The sequence below is a fragment of the Musca autumnalis genome, unplaced genomic scaffold (assembly GCF_047663935.1).
Source record: "Musca autumnalis isolate F117 unplaced genomic scaffold, ASM4766393v1 scaffold_4, whole genome shotgun sequence".
Lineage (NCBI taxonomy): Eukaryota > Metazoa > Arthropoda > Insecta > Diptera > Muscidae > Musca > Musca autumnalis.
This window is the reverse complement of record NW_027411977.1, coordinates 96,475,728-96,493,411: the sequence shown is the minus strand read 5'-3', so window position 1 is coordinate 96,493,411 and position 17,684 is coordinate 96,475,728. Positions and strand designations below refer to the sequence as shown.

General features: G+C 33.8%; 3 protein-coding genes across 4 annotated transcripts; 1 reads left to right on the top strand and 2 right to left on the bottom strand.

Annotated features, from left to right (window-relative positions):
- Positions 1–682: 682 nt before the first annotated feature.
- On the bottom strand, positions 683–2,080 carry ND-ACP (NADH dehydrogenase (ubiquinone) acyl carrier protein). Of its 2 annotated transcripts, none has more exons than XM_073980165.1 (4): positions 1,945–2,080; positions 1,717–1,864; positions 1,318–1,443; positions 683–1,014 (listed from the first exon to the last, which is right to left on the bottom strand). In XM_073980165.1, exons 2-4 carry the CDS (start codon positions 1,852–1,854, stop codon positions 835–837), a joined length of 444 nt encoding a protein of 147 aa, XP_073836266.1. In that variant the 5' UTR covers positions 1,855–1,864; positions 1,945–2,080; the 3' UTR covers positions 683–834. The 2 variants fall into 2 exon arrangements, with proteins under 2 accessions (XP_073836266.1, XP_073836265.1); XM_073980164.1 differs by lacking the exon at positions 1,318–1,443 and adding an exon at positions 1,136–1,261.
- A 7,201-nt stretch (positions 2,081–9,281) lies between these two features.
- On the top strand, positions 9,282–12,653 carry Nt5a (5' nucleotidase A). Its single transcript, XM_073980162.1, has one exon. It carries the CDS (start codon positions 9,432–9,434, stop codon positions 10,905–10,907), a length of 1,476 nt encoding a protein of 491 aa, XP_073836263.1. The 5' UTR covers positions 9,282–9,431; the 3' UTR covers positions 10,908–12,653.
- A 1,485-nt stretch (positions 12,654–14,138) lies between these two features.
- Positions 14,139–16,085, bottom strand: Acat2 (Acetyl-CoA acetyltransferase 2). Its single transcript, XM_073980163.1, has 6 exons — positions 15,887–16,085; positions 15,585–15,706; positions 15,408–15,520; positions 14,919–15,348; positions 14,672–14,857; positions 14,139–14,607 (listed from the first exon to the last, which is right to left on the bottom strand). Exons 1-6 carry the CDS (start codon positions 15,930–15,932, stop codon positions 14,326–14,328), a joined length of 1,179 nt encoding a protein of 392 aa, XP_073836264.1. The 5' UTR covers positions 15,933–16,085; the 3' UTR covers positions 14,139–14,325.
- Between the last annotated feature and the right edge of the window lie 1,599 nt (positions 16,086–17,684).

Genomic DNA, 17,684 nt, shown 5'->3' with positions numbered 1-17,684 from the left:
ATTTCGTGTTTTTTATAAAGTACAATACCTAAAAACGCAAAAAATTAAGCAAGGATCAGCTTTAACGTGGTATATAAGAAATTTGACCCTAAATAACGGCATTTGACCCCGAAACATTATTTTCTTTTCTCTAAAATATATCTCAGATACCCAGAGACATTCGCCAAAACTAAAAAATGTATAAATTTTGCTACTAATTCCATAAATTTTACGATAATATTCGTATTTCCTTGGGGTGTATGTATACTTTTCTGTGTTGTGAAAATTGAATTTCTTTAATTGTAATTAATATACGTATTAGATTAAAATAAATTTGTATAATTATGGTTATTTTGTCACCAAGGAGCCACACAGTGCAGTTGTTGCTGTAAAAAACCCAACGATTTAGCCAAAACTGCATTTTTGTAGGGTGTATGTATACTTTTCTGTGTCACTGTACGTATGGACACCCCCCCCCCCCTTTTTTTGTTGTCTACATATTATATATTTATGATCAGGGTGAACTACCTGTGGAAAAAACCGTCTCAATCCGCGCTTAGTGCGTAAACTCAACTTAAGCCAATTTTCCTAATTGAGGGCTTAAAGGACTTCCGACAACATTTGACAAAATTATCTCTTAATTAATAAGCACATCCCACAAAGAATTTTTCTTTTTGTATTAAATTAAAACTATTTGGTTATATTTATGGTTTAACATTTAGAAGTAATTTTTACATGTTGTATTTTTTGAATAAGCTTTCTTTTACCAGAAAAGTTCAAATTACATTTGCCTTCTAGTTTAAATTATTTATATTCTTATAGATGTTAGAAATTATGTTTAACAAACAAACACATTTATTCATATACATCTTCCTTATCGGCGACGTATTTAATAATATCGGCAGGCCTCAAAAGTTTCTCAGCATCAGAGTCGGGAATTTCAAAGCCGAATTCATCTTCCATGGCCATGATAACTTCCACATGATCTAAGGAGTCTAAACCCAAGTCGTTGATGAAATGAGACTCAACACGAAGCTGTAGAGGAAAGAAGATAAAAAAATATTATCCACAAAAATATTAATAACAAAATATCATAAAAATTTGAAAAGAAGGAAGCAAAGAGTTGGCCTGGCAAAGGCATCGAAATGACATTTACCTTGCTAGGATCAATTTTGTCGTACAGTTTTAATACGAGCAAAACTCGTTCATTAATCAATTGCAGGGATAGTGGTGGTTTTGCAGAGTAATTGCGTACCATTTGCCATTGCCAGCTTTTGCTATCCTAATAACAAAAAAGAAGAAAAGAAAATATTAGTAAAATTCGGCGTAATTAATTACCTGATCTTTAGTAACTTTATCATAAGAGGCGACAACTTTCAAAACCCGGTCTTTAATATCCTCCATTGTCAATTTGGAGGAATAACAACGCACCTGTGTTGTTGCTGTTTTAGGCTTCAAAATGCTCTAAACAGAAGAAGTGATTACATATTAATACAGTTTATAATATACACTACCGTTTAAGCAATGTGAATGTCTATCAGCATAATTTGGATTAAATGTATTGGAATTGACAGATGTATTTGTTATTGAACCTTTAACTTTAATTGATAACACTAATTCATCCAATAAACAAGGGTTTATACTGTATTTTTTGACCGAAAGTGAGGTTAGGAAATTGTCTATAGAATATTCTTGGAGCAAGGTTTGTGGAAATGGCCCCACTCATTTAACACTTACTTGTGTCACACCATTGCACATGGCTGGAACGACCAATCTGTGCAATAAACGCATCTGTGGTTGGGCAGTGATAGCACGGATTCCATTGGCTCGGACAGCCATACGGGCACAATTACGGGCGATTTGAGTCAACGACATTTTTGTAGACCTATAATACAGAACCGGCAATTATTAATTAGTTTTTAACGAATTTCGACACACAGCTTTGTAGAACAACGAGAATTTTACCCGAAATTTATTAGAAGAATATTATGTAAAAACTTCTGCAAAAACTTGTGCCTCCGCAACTAAAAAAAGGGATACGTACGTCGAGTACTAATCGATTATCGACTGATTTTTGATATCAGCTGTATATCCCTAATTTGAAATGTCAAAAATGCTACCAGACTGTTTAACATTTCCATTCTTGTTGCCATATTTGTAATAAAGAGAAGTCATGTTTACATTAGTTTTGCCTGCTTTTTTTTTTTTTTTTTGGATAGTATAACGCATTTTACGGAACAACTCTAGTTTAGTAAAAACTCCCCGATTTTTTTGGATTTTTTTTTAGTTTCAGGTGGTCAGGTGATGTAACCCAAAAACTGATTTTTGGACGCAGATTTTTCCATAAAACCCTCAAAAAGTCGAAAATGGACCCATTATGGGGTCCTATTTAATGTAAGCCGATTATAGCTCGCTCTTTAATCTTTCTGAAATGGTGCTATAAGTTGTAATACCTTCTCTGGATCCAGAGATATGGCTCTAACCCGGGTTTCGTACCCGGTCTTTCGGGTCCAATAAGCGGGTCCTTCCCCAAGAAAATTATACATTTCCATGATCAGCGCAACAATATCTACCTCTGGAAAAAATTTCAGAAAAATCGGAGAGTTTTTACTAAACTAGAGTTAAGCCCATTTTACACTTAACATGTTTTCTAAAACATGCATCATTTAAGTTGTCAATTCCATACAATATCTGTCAAATAAATGACGTAATCTCCCAAAACACCCGTTTTAAGTGTAATTTCGAAAATATTTTTCATTTCAAATTTTCATAGAACAAGAAACCAGGGCATGGTAGAACAAATACAAGGTAAAGTTAATACTACAACAAATACAACTCGAACAACAACCACAAAGGAATTTGTTTTTGTTTGTAAACCTTAGTGTCAACGTAAATGTAAACAAAACAAGGAAATGTCTATAAATTATTGGAATTTAAAAAACTAATAATTTTTCACATTTGATTGAATATTTTGGAAAACATGAATGAAAACTCGTTAGATTTTCAATTTGAATGTTTCCATATCATTCCACTAAATGCATAATTTCTCGCAGAAAGTAGAATACTTGCAAAAATGTTTCGGGTCGCTGGTAATTCATTGAAAAAAGAGAAGATGTTTCAATCATTTGCTTTTGAAAACAAAAAATCACATGTTTATTAGGGCATTATTCTTTTCAAGTTTAACAAAATACCACACATATTAACAAATATTGTACCGCCTCTATAAGCGGTGTTTTTGTGTGCGGTATGTCGTTCGGACCTGGAGGAGGTTACATGTCAATGATATGAAGCCGTCTTTATGGGAAATAGTTTTTTTTTCTGATGAATAAATTTGTTCTTCAAAAATATATATCCCTAATATACATGGAACATAGAAATAAATACATAAAATGTCGAATGGAATTTGACACTAACACTACAACCCAGTTCAGTCAGCTGGGTATTGCTGCTACCTTTTCTTGTTCTACCATGAAACCAGGGGCTCAATTCTTGTTCTATGAAAATTTGAAATGAAAAGTTTTGTAAAGGAAATAAATGTCAAATGAAAAATTGTATAAGGCAAATATTTTTCATTTCAAATTTTCATAGAAGAAGAATCTAGCCCCAGGGGCTTAATTCTGTTTCTATGAAAATTTGAAATGAAAACTTTTATAAAGGAAAAAATCTCAAATGAATAAAATTATAAAGAAAATATTTTTCATTTTGAATTTTCATAGAACAAGAATCCAGCCCCTGGTTTTTTGTTCTATGAAAATGAAAAATATTTCCTTTATCATTTTTTTCATTTCACATTTTCATAGAAACAGAATTGAGCCCAAGGTATGAAAATCGCTGAAAAGTACAACTCGTAGCCATTTCTTAAGGCCGCGGCACATACGGCGCGTTGATCGTTGCGTTACAACAACCACATGAAAACTGCAAAAACAAACTTGGCATCACTTACACATTTTTCATGTGGTTGTTGTTCTCAACGCGCAACGCGTCGCACAAAGGACCGTATGTATTTGGCCCATTAAAACGTCAAATGGCATGAGGCAATAATAAAGGTAGATGTGTCTGCATAGTTAGTCTGTTTTACAAAAAGGGATGGAATTTAAGGCTTTACCTAATTAACTGCGAATCTGGAAAGAATTGTGAGAGAATTTTGTAGAGTTTTGTGACTGAGTGCTTATAGTACGTTTATATATAACAGGATTTAACAAACCCACTGGGCTTTGAATGTCAATTCCATTGCATATACGTCAAACAAATCTTCATAAGGAAGGTTAACCCTGCAAAAACCTATAATTGGTATGTTCCTTTTCTTTTGAAAATGGTAAAACCGGCAAAAGTAGTAAACGTTGTAAACTGCTCCCATATGAATTGTATGGTGTCTTGAAAGCTTTTCGAGTAAAAAGTTGTAAAACTTGAAGATTCTTGCACGTAAAGGAACAGAGCTAATATTATTACGAATGTAACTGATAGGTTTAATGCCTTGTTCATACTGACGGTAATTCGCTCTCTATTCGTTGTTCGAGCCCAAATTATGTATTAATTACTTCATTTCCATACAAAATTCTGAGAGCGAAGAACGATTTTTGTACGTTGTTCAATTTAAATTACTCTCCGAACAACGATAAAATATGTCCCATCTCTAACAAATGAGAGTATTTATCGAAATAAATTAATTTAACAGACAAAATTAAAAATTTAAAGATTTATGCCATGTTCATACCAGCATTTGAATAACGTCGTTCGTTCTCATAATTACGTACACGAATTAACCCGTTTATACGACATGGTACACAATTCATAGCAACATGATCCATATTTTCATAGTTTTTAATTACTGATTTTAAAGAAAGTTTCAGCCAAAAGACGAATAAAATTAATTGATATGAACTGAAAAATATTTGTTCTTTCAGATATCTATTTAGTATTAAATTATATTATTGTCATTCATGTTTGCTATTTTTTCTCACAATTTCGGTGTTTTCAGAGAAATTTTCAAATTTGTCTATTTTAAAAATTAACGAGAGAGAGACTTGCCAAAATCACTTTTTGGTATACAGACATTCCGGTAGGCATATGATTTTTGTTTCTAAATTTGTACGCGAAAATGATAAATGATGGATAAGAAATGCAAGTGCAATGAAAGAGAAGACACAACTTGCTATGATTTGAATATATACTAGTCGTTAAACCGTTTACTTTTCATTCATATTTTGCAGTTTTTCTAAAAATATTTGGGTTTTTAATAAATTTTTAAATTTTGTATTTTTCCTGTCATAATTAATTTATTTCGATAAATTCTCTCATTTGTTAGAGATGGGACATATTTTATCGTCGTTCTGAGAGTAATTTAAATTGAACAATGTACACAAATCGTTGTTCGTTCTCAATATTTTGTGTGGGAAATGAAGTAGTTACATCGTAATTTGGGGTCGAACAACGAATAGAGAGCGAAACACCGTCAGTCTGAACAAGGCATTATGAAAAACACCAGCATTTGTAGAAAAACTGCACAACATGAATGAAAAGTAAACGGTGGAACGATTAGTATGCATTCAAATCATAGTAAATTTTGTCTTCTCTTCCATTACAGTTGCATTTTTTGTCCATTGTTTCAAATTCATGTACAAATCTAGAAACAAAAATCAAATGCTTTCCTGAAAGTCTGTATACCAAAAAGTTATATGGCAGGTCTCTCTCTCGTTAATTTTGAAAAAAGAAAATTTTAAAAATGTGTTGAAAACACCACAATTTTAAGAAAAAATAGAAAACATGAATGAAAAGAATAGAATTTAAAATAAAATAGATGTTTGAAGAAAAGAAAAGTATTTTTCCAGTTCATATCAACTAATTTTGCATGTCTTTTGGTTGAAACTTCCTTTAAAATCAGCAAACAAAATGTATGAAAATATGAACTATGTTGGTATGAAGTATGTACCATGTTGTATGAACGGGTTGAGTCGTATACGTAATTGTGAGGGCAAACAACATAATTAAAGTGCTGGTATGAACATGGCATAATAGCACGGTTACATTACAGCTTTTTGCTGGGTTAACCCACTTCATGAGGATTTATTTGCTTAATCTGCTCAAATCTGACCAGATTTGCCATACAAAAATTAAATCCTCTCATGGCTGGGTTTATTTTAAATCCGGCACAAATCCACCAAAAATACAGTGTTGTATTCGGAATTTGTGCAAAAAAATCCAACTCTACTCAAAAAGTACCAAAAGTTGCAACTGTTTTTGCAACAGAGTTTGTCGTGTTTTACACGTTTACGATTGCTCGCATGAGATTTTATGGAGTTAATAAATCTAAAGTTATTTGAAAATCATAAAATTATTTATTTTTTTCCATTTGACACTTTTTTAACAAAAAGTACGATTGATACCATGATACAAAAATGCATCCCTGTGGGTAAAATATACCAATATGAGCAAAGAGGGGACGATATCTCATACGAGAAATTGTAAAAGTGTAACACACGACTTTATTAGTTATTTTGTAGGTATACGTAAACAAACATCAGCTGACAGTTTATATCCTCGAAAAGCTAAGTGTAACCAGCAAAGATTAACCCACTGGATCTATTAAACCCAGTGGGTTAACCTTCAATAGTGTAACCGGGGTATAAGTCAATTTAGTTGAATTTCTGTTAATTTTCTGAAACATTTCAGTTCTTACTTTACATGTTATTGATGTGCTTTTGTTTTTATTAGTTTTGTCATAATCATGCAATTATCGCTTAGTTTGCTATCTTTTGCATTTGTTTCCATTTTTTGTACTTTCTTTGTGTTTGTATTGTGCTTGTCCACTTGTATTTATGGGTCTACTCATGGTACAATGAAGTAGAGGTAGGCCAGGTATGAAAATCACTGAGAAATGCCACCCCTGCAGCCTTGGCTTAAAACGTCAAATGGCATGGTAAAATAATAATGGTAGATGTACCTGCATAGCTATCCCGTATTACAAAAACATATGGAACTTAAGGCCCCGGCACATACGGCCCGTTGAGCGTCGCGTTACAACAACCACATGAAAACTTCAAGAACAAACTTGGCATCACTTACATTTTTTTCATGTGGTTGTTGTTTTTAACGCGTGACGCAACGCACAACGTACCGTATGTGCCGGGGCCATTAGAGCTTTTGGAAAAGTGTTCCAAAAATAGCAAAAGTTCTTCCCAAACTTATGACAATGAAAAAATTTCATTCACTTATTTTTTACTTGACAAGTTTGGCTAATCTGACATCGTGATTGCTGGCATCCGATTTGCTGATAAATGTCAGCAGCATTTTTACAAAAATTTTAAATTTTACATTCCCGTACTTTTGGAACAAATTTAAATTAATATCAATATTTGATAAATTGTTCATTCCTAAGTTTTGCTAAAAAATCAACAATTTTATTTTGCCACGCGAATACACATTATTTGTCCTTGTTGTCAATTTTAAGATAGTGTTACAGCAGAATTTTTTTATTGGAACAATTCAGCGATACATCTACCTTTATGATTGCATAATGTCAAAAACAGTACAAAATGTCAAACCTGCGTTTGACAGATTAGGCCATAAAAAGAAAAAAATTGTAATCAGCTGTTAGCTGTGGCCTACCTTTACTTTATTCTACCATGGGTCTACTCATGAATTTGAAACTTCGGAATTTGCTACCATAAATTACTTCTTTTCATCGTAAAGTCCCTGTCCACACTAGAGTGATTTCATTGAAAAAATGGCATGAAATTATGCGTCTCTAGATCGACCTGCATAGTAGAGTAAAATCACCTAAGAACACTTAATTTCATGAAATTTTTTAATGAAATTCAAGCTAGTGTGGTCCGGGACGTGTAATAAACGTGTAATAAAAAGGACCAACGATAATTCTGTATGCTTTGTATTTACATTTTGAATCAAATTTGTCCTATTTTAGAGGATTTTCAAAATGTATTTATGTTTTTTTCTGAGAAAGTTTTTAGAACGACCCCATTATTCAATATTCTTTGGCATTAAATTTTCAATAACAACAATCATGGCCCAAATACAGGTCCTCCAGCATGCGAATTCAAAGAAAAACAAAGATTTTAAACGTCAATATCCATAAACAGAGGCGAAAAAATTGTTTCGAGGCGAATTTATTTTCTGTCAATTCAGGTAGATACATACAAAACATTTTCTGAGAAAAAGTTGTTACCGTAGTTATTTTTGTTTGACGAATTGAACTGCTAGAGTAAAGGTAAGGTCACATTAGGCAAATATTTGCTCCAGCGACCGGCATTGTGCGCTTACTGAGATCAAGTGAGTGTTAATAATACATTGAATTTATGCTCACTTTCTCTCAGCAAGCGCACACTGCCGGTCGCTGGAGCAAATATTTGCCTAATGTAACTCTACCTTAAGTTATTGTAAATTAAATTCACATACAAAACACAACAAATGTTGATATTTTACGCGTACAACATTAAGTTTATTTTTTCTTATTTCGAGATACATCTACCTGTATCTGACATTGTTTGACATTTCTATACATCACAGCGAATTCAAATGACAAATATGAATTTTGACAGCTCAAATCGAAATCCTGATTTTGATGGGGGACCTGTAATGGCCCCGGCACATACGGTCCGTTGTGCGTCGCGTCACGCGTTAAAAACAACCACATGAAAAAAGTTTAAGTAATGCCAAGTTTGTTCTTGAAGTTTTCATGTGGTTGTTGTAACGCGACGCTAAACGTACCGTAGGTGCCGGGGCCTTAAAGCTGAAAACACATCCAAAGTTTGAGTAAAGTTTTGTCATTTCTGGTATATGAATAAAAGGCAAAGTGCTGCCAAGTTTCAATTTTTCTCTATTCTTCTACGAGAAATGACATAAAATATTACTGAAAAGGCCGCTGCACATACGGCGCGTTTGAGCGTTGCGTTAGTCCCGGTCCACACTAGAGTGATTTCATTGAAAAAATTGCATGAAATAATGCGTCTCTAGATCGACTTCCATAGTTGAGTAAAATCATAAAATTGCCGTAGTAGGGAATTCGATTTAAGAACGCCTAATTTCATGAAACTTGTCAATGAAATTCAAGCTAGTGTGGACCGGGACTTACAACAACCACATGAAAACTTCAAGAACAAACTTGGCATCACTTAAACACTTTTCATGTGGTTGTTGTTTTCAACGCGCAACGCGTCACACAACGAACCGACCCAAAACGTTGGATGTGTTTAGGGCTTAATTGGGCCATGATGGTATGGATATTTAAATTGAGTTGCCACTATCTGAGGCTGTCTAATTAGAATGTTGCCAATTTGATTGGTTTTGCAATTTGATAATTCTAATATGACGTCACAGATTTGTTTACATTTTCATTTTTTGATAAATGAAAGAAATAGTGTTAACAAAATTGGAATTAGATTATTAGATTATCCATAGCTTAGTATAATAGTCAAATTTGTTCATATTATAAAAATATGTTTAGTTCAAGTCTGCGTTGTGTGTATAGTGGAAAAGTAGATTATTTATTGTTTACGTTCGTGAAGTTACGTAATTTTAGTTTGACGACAACAGCTGGTAGTTTAAGTAGTACAGTAAATAACATTGACCTCCAACGATCTCCTGATCAACGTTTAGCATTTCGTCGTTTCAATAAATCATCCATCATGCGAGAATTCCGTTTAGCCGACTATGATATCATAGGCTTTGATTTGGATGGTACCTTGCTCAGGTATAATCTCAATACGATGGTGCCCTTGGTTTACGAGTTATTGGTTAAATATTTGGTGGAAGAAAGAGGATTCCCACGTGTCATGCTTGACAAACCATTTAACAGTGATTTCATTCAAAAAGGTTTAATAGTGGATGCTGAACGTGGTAATATATTGAAGTTAAGTGCCGAGGGTGTTATTTTAAAAGCTACACACGGTACCCGTTTTCTACAAGATTCGGAAATTGAATTAATCTACGGAAAGTCAAGAACATGGAGCATAGCCAAAGAGTACATTGATGATCCATTGTCAGCATGGAATGGTCCCGTATCGGAGAAACTAAGAAGTCTATTGGATTATTTTGATATTGCATCGTCTTTAGTGTTTGCCCACGCCGTTGATGCTATCGATCAAGAGTCACATGCGAATGCTAGTGTTCTTGGGAAGAATAACTATAAAATATGGCCAGATTTGTTATCTGGTTTAATAAACATCTATACACGGGAAAATTTTGCCAATGGAAAAAGTCCCTACTTTGAGGCTTTGAAAAATCAACCACAAAAGTATATCATGAAAACAAGCAACAATGTTATAAATTTGTTACGCCAACTAAAAGATTCTGGTAAAGCTTTGTATTTATTAACTGGTTCCAACATAGACTTTGCCAATTTAACAGCCTCCTACGCCCTGGGAGCCAACTGGAGAGACCGGTTTAATGTTATAGTTTCATTTGGCAAAAAGCCTGGATTCTTTTTTATGCAGCGGCAATTCTTACAAGTTAAGGATTTAATGGAGGTGGATGGCAGTGAATTGTCACTAGATGATGAACTTACAACAAATGGATCTTGTTATAGCCAGGGAAATTGGCGACAATTAAAATCTAGTCTATGTAAGCATGTACTGGGAAAAGACGATGATCGAGCACGCTGCCTCTATGTGGGTGATAATTTAATACAAGATGTATATGCACCATTTACACAAGCATCTATGGACTCGATAGCACTGAGTGAAGAAATGCTGGAAAACGATAATAAATATGAATATAAAAATATTGTACAATCTACGGTATGGGATTCATATTTTAGTGTAAATGGTATTCCGACATTATGGTCGAAAAATATAGAGAAATACTCACGATTATGTGTTGCCACTATGGATGTGATAGCTGCAGCACCTGTCACAGAAAATATTTATTCCGATAATACGCAAGGATTCTATCCAACATCTCCAAATAATGATTAGCTAATACGATAAAATTGATGGCATTATTTTTAGTTGATAATAATAGTGGTTATGTTTTAAATTGATTCGACTGTGTTTATCGTACAAAAATAGCTTATTTTTAACAATTATAATAATGTTAAACTATATGTTCTTTTATCATAAATATTGATTACTGCATATGTATTTCCTTGAATACTAACAAGTAGCTTACTTTTACAACTTTTGCAGGTTTTATTAAAATTAGAAAAATGTAAATATATATTTGCATTGAATCATAATCCGTAAAAAATAATGTATTTTGACACATTGCTTTAGATTTAAATTATATTTGAAAGTAATTAACAACTATTCGCTAGTTCCTTTAATTAAGTCATACAAATGGTACTCATTAAATATTATGAACGTTATGAACTGTTTCTGCCCGTCGACCAAAAAATAAGGAAAACTTTCGATAAACTTTTAAGAAAGATTCATCAAAAATTAGGTCTGCAATTATTTCTCAATTCTCTTTTTCATTTTGTAAAAGTTTGTACAATTTTTTTATTAACAACACAACATCACATTGTTTTAATCTGTTTTTGTGTTTAACAGAAACAAGGTAGATTGTCCCGAACCAAAAGTGTTTAGGCCAGTGCCTGCCAACCCAGCATCATATTTCGACTGTTGTATTTAGTTACCTTATCTTGCAACTTCGGCAATTTCGTCGTTCCCAAATGATATTTTCACATAAGGAATGTGTATTCAAGTGGAGAAACATCCAACTATCGAAAACTTAAGTATTTTTACACAAATACCGTTTCAAAAAAGAGGCTAAATAAATATACCCAGACGTATACATTGTCGTGCTTTCAATATCTTCTACAATTATTGGTGTTGTTTATTAGAAAACTTTTTGCCATAAATTAGAATTTAAGTCAGAATATTTTTATTATAAATATACATATTTATTGAAAAATATTGATATTATTGAAACACAAATTTAGACGTTCATAAGTAGATATAATATATATAATATAATAATAATTGTTCCACAAACATCCCAGATGGGACAAGGGAGACTTCTCTTATATCAATGAGTGCAGTCCGATTCATATTATCTCAATGATATGGGACCTACTGTTTATAACCGAGTCCGAACGGCGTGTCGCCAACATCACTGAGGGGTATTTTTCCACCGTTGAAAATTTTATGTTGCCTGGCCTGGAATCGAACCCACGACCTTTAGCGTGCAATGCGGGTGTGCCTACTATTGCACCACGGTGGCACGTTCATAAGTATGCATTTTAAATTTTGTTTGAGTAAGGATTCAGCTTTTCCACTTTTAATTTAAAAAGTTTTTCATATCGAATTGTCGATATGAATGAGAATGTTCCGACACATATGTACATACATATGTATTTGTAAAAATAACAACACAACATCACATTTATCATTATTTATGGGTGTCAATTACAAAACTTTTATTACGAAGCATTTTAATTACATATTAATAAAAAATATACCTCTTTACAGTTTAAAGTTTATTTTATAACAATCCATTTAAGTACATTTTCAATCACGCCCCAATGAAAATCTCAATGAATATGATTATTTAAAAAACTATTCAATATACTTACAGGTGTACCTACATATATACTTGTGAAATGTAAGATTTGTTTACTGATGAAACCGATAAATATTATTAAGCAATAGATTGTTTTTTAAATAAATGCATGTGTTCCAATAGATTGAATGACAACAATAAAACTGTTTTTATGATGCAAATGGTTTACTGTTTTCTTCCTTCAGAGTCAGTTTCCAGTTTCTAAAAGTATGTAAATGAGGTACGCATATGCCCGTGTGAATAGTGAATAGTATCCACACAGAAACAATTTAAAAACGTTGAAGCTAAAAAAAGGTTAAGCTTTTTTCTGTAACATAGGTGGCCTTTAAGGCTTGGTTACCAAGTGTGAAATAAATTAAATCTCAGTGTTAGGGGCCATGCCTGAAATTGGCACTTAATATTAAATGATTTAACGAAAGTGTTACTATTCGTAAGATCAAGGGTAGATTGTCAAAAGTAGTCCCTAGTATCTGAGAGTACTCCCCAGTTATGAACCCAGCAAAATTTTTGTAGCCAAAGAAGTAGATGAATCATGAGTGCATGTGATTTCGGACTACATATTTGTATGTGAAAGAAGTCATGCTTTTTACACAGGTATGGTGCAGCGGGGATGCAGTCAATTTTGCTTCCATCGCAAACGTCTAGTACCTATGCACACTTTTTTCGATCCACGGCACATCTTTTAATTGAGTGCTTTGGATTGAATTTCGATATGTTCTTAGGAATGTGTTTTTCATCGATTTAAATATGCAAGCCATTAATAATATCCCAGAATAAATAAAGTGCATTTATTATTTGTGCAAAAAATTATTAAGAACTTTATTATATTAACACAAATTATAAAAAGCTCTCCGTCATCATGTTCCGCTCATGCAAAATGTTTTTATATTGTCTTCTTATCACCAGTTCAGCTTTCGGAGAGGACTCCAAATCCACTTCATTCATTCCACTCTCATGGATTAATGCAAAAAGGTTCGCAACTTTTAATTAGCTTAACTGTTTGTATTTTTAAATTTATAACAATATGTTAGAAATCTAGACACCCTTTTTATCTTTGAAAGAAATATAAATAAAGTCATTGTTTGCGGGAATCGAAAAACTGGCTTTCTTGTAGGGATTCCTCTTCTACGCAATTCCTTCTACGACTCCGCATGGAATACTCCAAAAATCTATGCAATCACTAATTCACATAGAACAACTTCAAATAAATTTTACTGGGAACCACAATCGCAGCCTATTATACCCAATGTTGCTGTGTCAATCCCTAAATATGCAATTTACTCATGAGTCATCTGATGAATTCGATACTACAGTCGTTCCAGCGACTGGTGTCATCGATAAACAGGCTTCGGCTTTAGTGGAAACAGCTAGTGAATAGAGCGTGTCATATGATTTCTGGAAGTCGAGATGGGAAATGATGGGATGATGATGCAAATGTTACCCAAATAATGCATGAGTCGGAAGCGTATTAGCTTAAGAAAGTATTTAACCTGTCTATAAAAATATCCAGAAATAGGACAACAGACCATCGATGCAAACAACCATGTATTAAAAATATCATTTACGGCAGTAGTAAAAAGGCTTGGGGCTTTACACTTTGGAATTTGAATCAAATATCCTTCGCACTACAAATAATACTCCTTCAATCTCTATTAATATTTTATGACACATTTTGCTTTTATTAATCTCTATTATCAATAAGATCTTTTGATCAATTGGCATATGTTGGAAAAATGTACAAAAAAAATCTATTATTTATTTATATAAGTTGTTAAATAATTTATCTATAACAATTTACTGCGACATTAGATAACTTGCAATAATAGTTGACCTTCAAAGCCTTTCTACAGCCATAGCAATACCCATACCACCTCCAATACATAGACTTGCCACACCTTTACGGCCGCCAGTGCGTTCTAATGCATATAAAAGTGTTACCAAGACACGAGCACCCGATGCGCCAATGGGATGGCCCAAAGCAATTGCTCCGCCATTGATATTTACTTTATCCTCATTTAAGCCTAAGCCTTTTAGAACGGCCAGTGATTGGGCTGCAAAAGCTTCATTGAGTTCATATAGATCAACCTCATCCTTCGACCAATTGGCTTTGGCAAGCTGAAAAAATAACATAGTTAAAATAAGGATTGTACACGAATTGCAATACTACATATAACCATACCACAGCGTTAACTGCTGAAACAGGTCCAATACCCATAACGTTTGGTTCGATACCAGTCTGGGCCCATGCCACGATTTTGGCCAGAGGAACTGCATTACGTTTTTTTACTTCTTGCTCAGACATCAGTAATACAGCAGCCGCTGAATCATTAATACCTGAGGCATTACCGGGCGTCACTGTTCCATCCTACACCATTAAAATAGTTATTTTATAATAAATTGATTTTTTTTATAATTGAACCAATTACCTTTATAAAACAAGGTTTTAGCTTTTGCAAACCTTCTATGCTTGAACCACATTTAATATATTCGTCTTTATCAAATGTGATAGTGCCTTTGCGATCCACAATCTCCACCGGTGTTATTTCTTTATCAAAGAAACCACTCTTCTGTGCATTTTCAGCTAAATTTTGAGAACGAACGGCATATTTATCTTGTTCCTCCCGACTGATATTGTATTCTTTGGCCAAATTTTCAGCGGTAATGCCCATATGTATATTTTCCATGGCATCTGTAAGGCCATCATGTATCATAGTATCCAACATTGTTGCAGGACCCATTTTTACACCCTGACGTAAATGCATTACATGTGGCGCTAAACTCATATTTTCCTGACCACCACAAATGGCAATCGATGAATCACCACAACGTATCGATTGATAACCTAATGCAACAGTTCTTTGAAAGGAAAAAAAATAAATTACATATGTCTAAGAAAAAGTATTTTGTAGACATACTTTAAACCTGAGCCGCATAACATATTGATGTTATAGGCGGGCACTTCTATAGGCAGACCAGCATTCAAGGCTGCTTGTCTTGCGGGATTTTGTCCTTGTCCAGCTGTCAAGGCCTTTCAACATACTCTTATTAGCACACTATATATTTTTTTAAATATTTGTAAAATATATACTTACTTGGCCCATGATAACTTCATTTACTTCATTAGCAGCTACATTAGCTCTCTTAAGTAGATCTTTTATAACAATTCCACCTAAATCAGATGCCTTCAATTTCGACAACGTGCCATTGAAATTTCCTGTATTATGAAAAAGTAAACATACGCATGAAAGTGTATATAAAATTCATGTGGAAAGAGAAAGTTATCTAACTAAAAGACTTTGACCAACTGAGGGTGGACACGTAAGATATCTATTTAATACAAGTTATCTTAAAAACATCGTACTCAGGTACGATATACGTTTTTCTGTTTACATACCAATGGGAGTTCTGGCTCCAGCCACTATGTACACATTATCACTCATGATAGAAATTATAATTTAAACTATTTATAAATAAACGCGTAATCCGTGTTTCCGGTACGTCGTTAATGACGATCGAACTCTAAATGAATACGCCGATACCGATATAAACAAACACTTTTATTTACCATCTTGACGGGTTGTCAATGTGTTTGTAAAATAACAGTGTTGCCAAATAATCATGATCAAACTACGTTTTCATTAGCTTTGTTCCTTATTCGGTAGTCACACGCGCAAAGTTTGCGGTAAAGAAAATTCAGTTTTTGGGAGTGAGCGGCGAGGAAAGACCCTTCTATACTTTTTTGTCCCCGCTCTCACCCAAAAACTCAATTTTCTTTACCGTAAACTTTGCGCGAGTAAAAAGTAGTACAACTTGAAGATTCTTGCACATAACGGAACAGAGTTCTTAAGGCCGCGGCACATACGGTTCGTTGAGTGTCGCGTTACAATAACCACATGAAAACTTCAAGAACAAAGTTGGCTTCACTTACACATTTTTCAGGTGGTTGTTGTTTCCAACGCGCAACGCGTCACACAACGGACCGTATGTATTTGGCCCTTTATTTTAATAGCACCAAATGTAGGAACCTGTAGTGGAATTCTGTAGTTGTGTACCAGAACCTCAGGACCAGCAAAATAATACTCTTTAGTACTATTTTTCCAATTACGCATTTACAGTCCCCGTACTGCAAAAAGGTAGCAAAACTTTCACTTCTCTTTAGCGCTGAATGACGCTCTCTTCTGCTACTTTCTACCGCACAAATTTGAGAAAGAACTAGCAGCTTGTTTGTTTTCATCTGCTTGGCTGATACGTTAATTTTGATACATATTTCGGTCAGATTATTTGCAATTTTTTCCATTTTTCCGTTCTCGTACATTTTTAACAAATTTGTATTGGAATGAAATTTTTGACAGTTTGCTCTTTTATTAGATTTGCCATTCGTTACCAACAAAAATATGTTAAAACGCTAAAATATGTTAAAAACTAAAACACCAGCAGTGCCATTCTGTAAGTGAAATTTTTTAAACATCCGTAACTTTTATTTCCGAATATATTCGGTAAGTTATCTATAGCAATTACGTATAGCAACAGTTCTGCTAACAACGTTTACTGCTCTGCACATACAATCCGTTCAGGGTCGCGTATTTTATTCTTCTACCAGAAATGACGCAAAACTTTACTCAAACTTTGGATGTGTTTTTGGATTGACAGTTGCCGCAAGGAAAATTGTTTAATGTAAATGCGGACATATAATGCGTTTTCATTTAACTGGAAACCATGGTACAAATATACAGGTAGCCGCATCGGCAATTGTTGGTAACATAAGATGTCAAAATTTGACATCAATTCAATGCAATTGACACATTTGCTCTGTTCCTTTACGTGCCTGAGGTTACCATTTCTTACCATTTTTAACCTGTAAAGTGTTCCCTTACTTTTAATAGCATACAATTTATATGATAGCAGTTTACCACTTTTACCATTTTCTGCCACTGTTACCATTTTTAAAAGTAAAGGAACAGACCAATTGTTACCATCAGCTGGCTTGATAATGCTACCTGTATTATTGTACCATGCTGGAAACAAGTCCTTATGCCTTGTTCATACTAAAGCTAATTCGGTCTCTTTCGCAGTAGCATTTCTTGTCCATTGTTTCAAATTCGCGAACAAATCTAGAAACAACAAGTAGGAAAAGCGTTAAGTTCGGTCGGGCCGAACTTTTTATACCCTCCACCACAAATTTCAGCCATTTC

Excerpts from the sequence above, each read along its gene's own strand:
- ND-ACP (XM_073980165.1), bottom strand. The coding sequence starts at position 1,854 with ATGTCGTTGACTCAAATCGCCCGTAATTGTGCCCGTATGGCTGTCCGA. Across the intron at positions 1,444-1,716 it reads TGTGCAATGGTGTGACACAA|AGCATTTTGAAGCCTAAAAC; the intron begins GTAAGTGTTAAA and ends TCTTCTGTTTAG. Across the intron at positions 1,015-1,317 it reads ATAAAGTTACTAAAGATCAG|CTTCGTGTTGAGTCTCATTT; the intron begins GTAATTAATTAC and ends TTTCCTCTACAG.
- Nt5a (XM_073980162.1), top strand. The coding sequence starts at position 9,432 with ATGTTTAGTTCAAGTCTGCGTTGTGTGTATAGTGGAAAAGTAGATTAT.
- Acat2 (XM_073980163.1), bottom strand. The coding sequence starts at position 15,932 with ATGAGTGATAATGTGTACATAGTGGCTGGAGCCAGAACTCCCATTG. Across the intron at positions 15,521-15,584 it reads ATGAAGTTATCATGGGCCAA|GCCTTGACAGCTGGACAAGG; the intron begins GTAAGTATATAT and ends GTATGTTGAAAG. Across the intron at positions 15,349-15,407 it reads TTATGCGGCTCAGGTTTAAA|AACTGTTGCATTAGGTTATC; the intron begins GTATGTCTACAA and ends TTCCTTTCAAAG.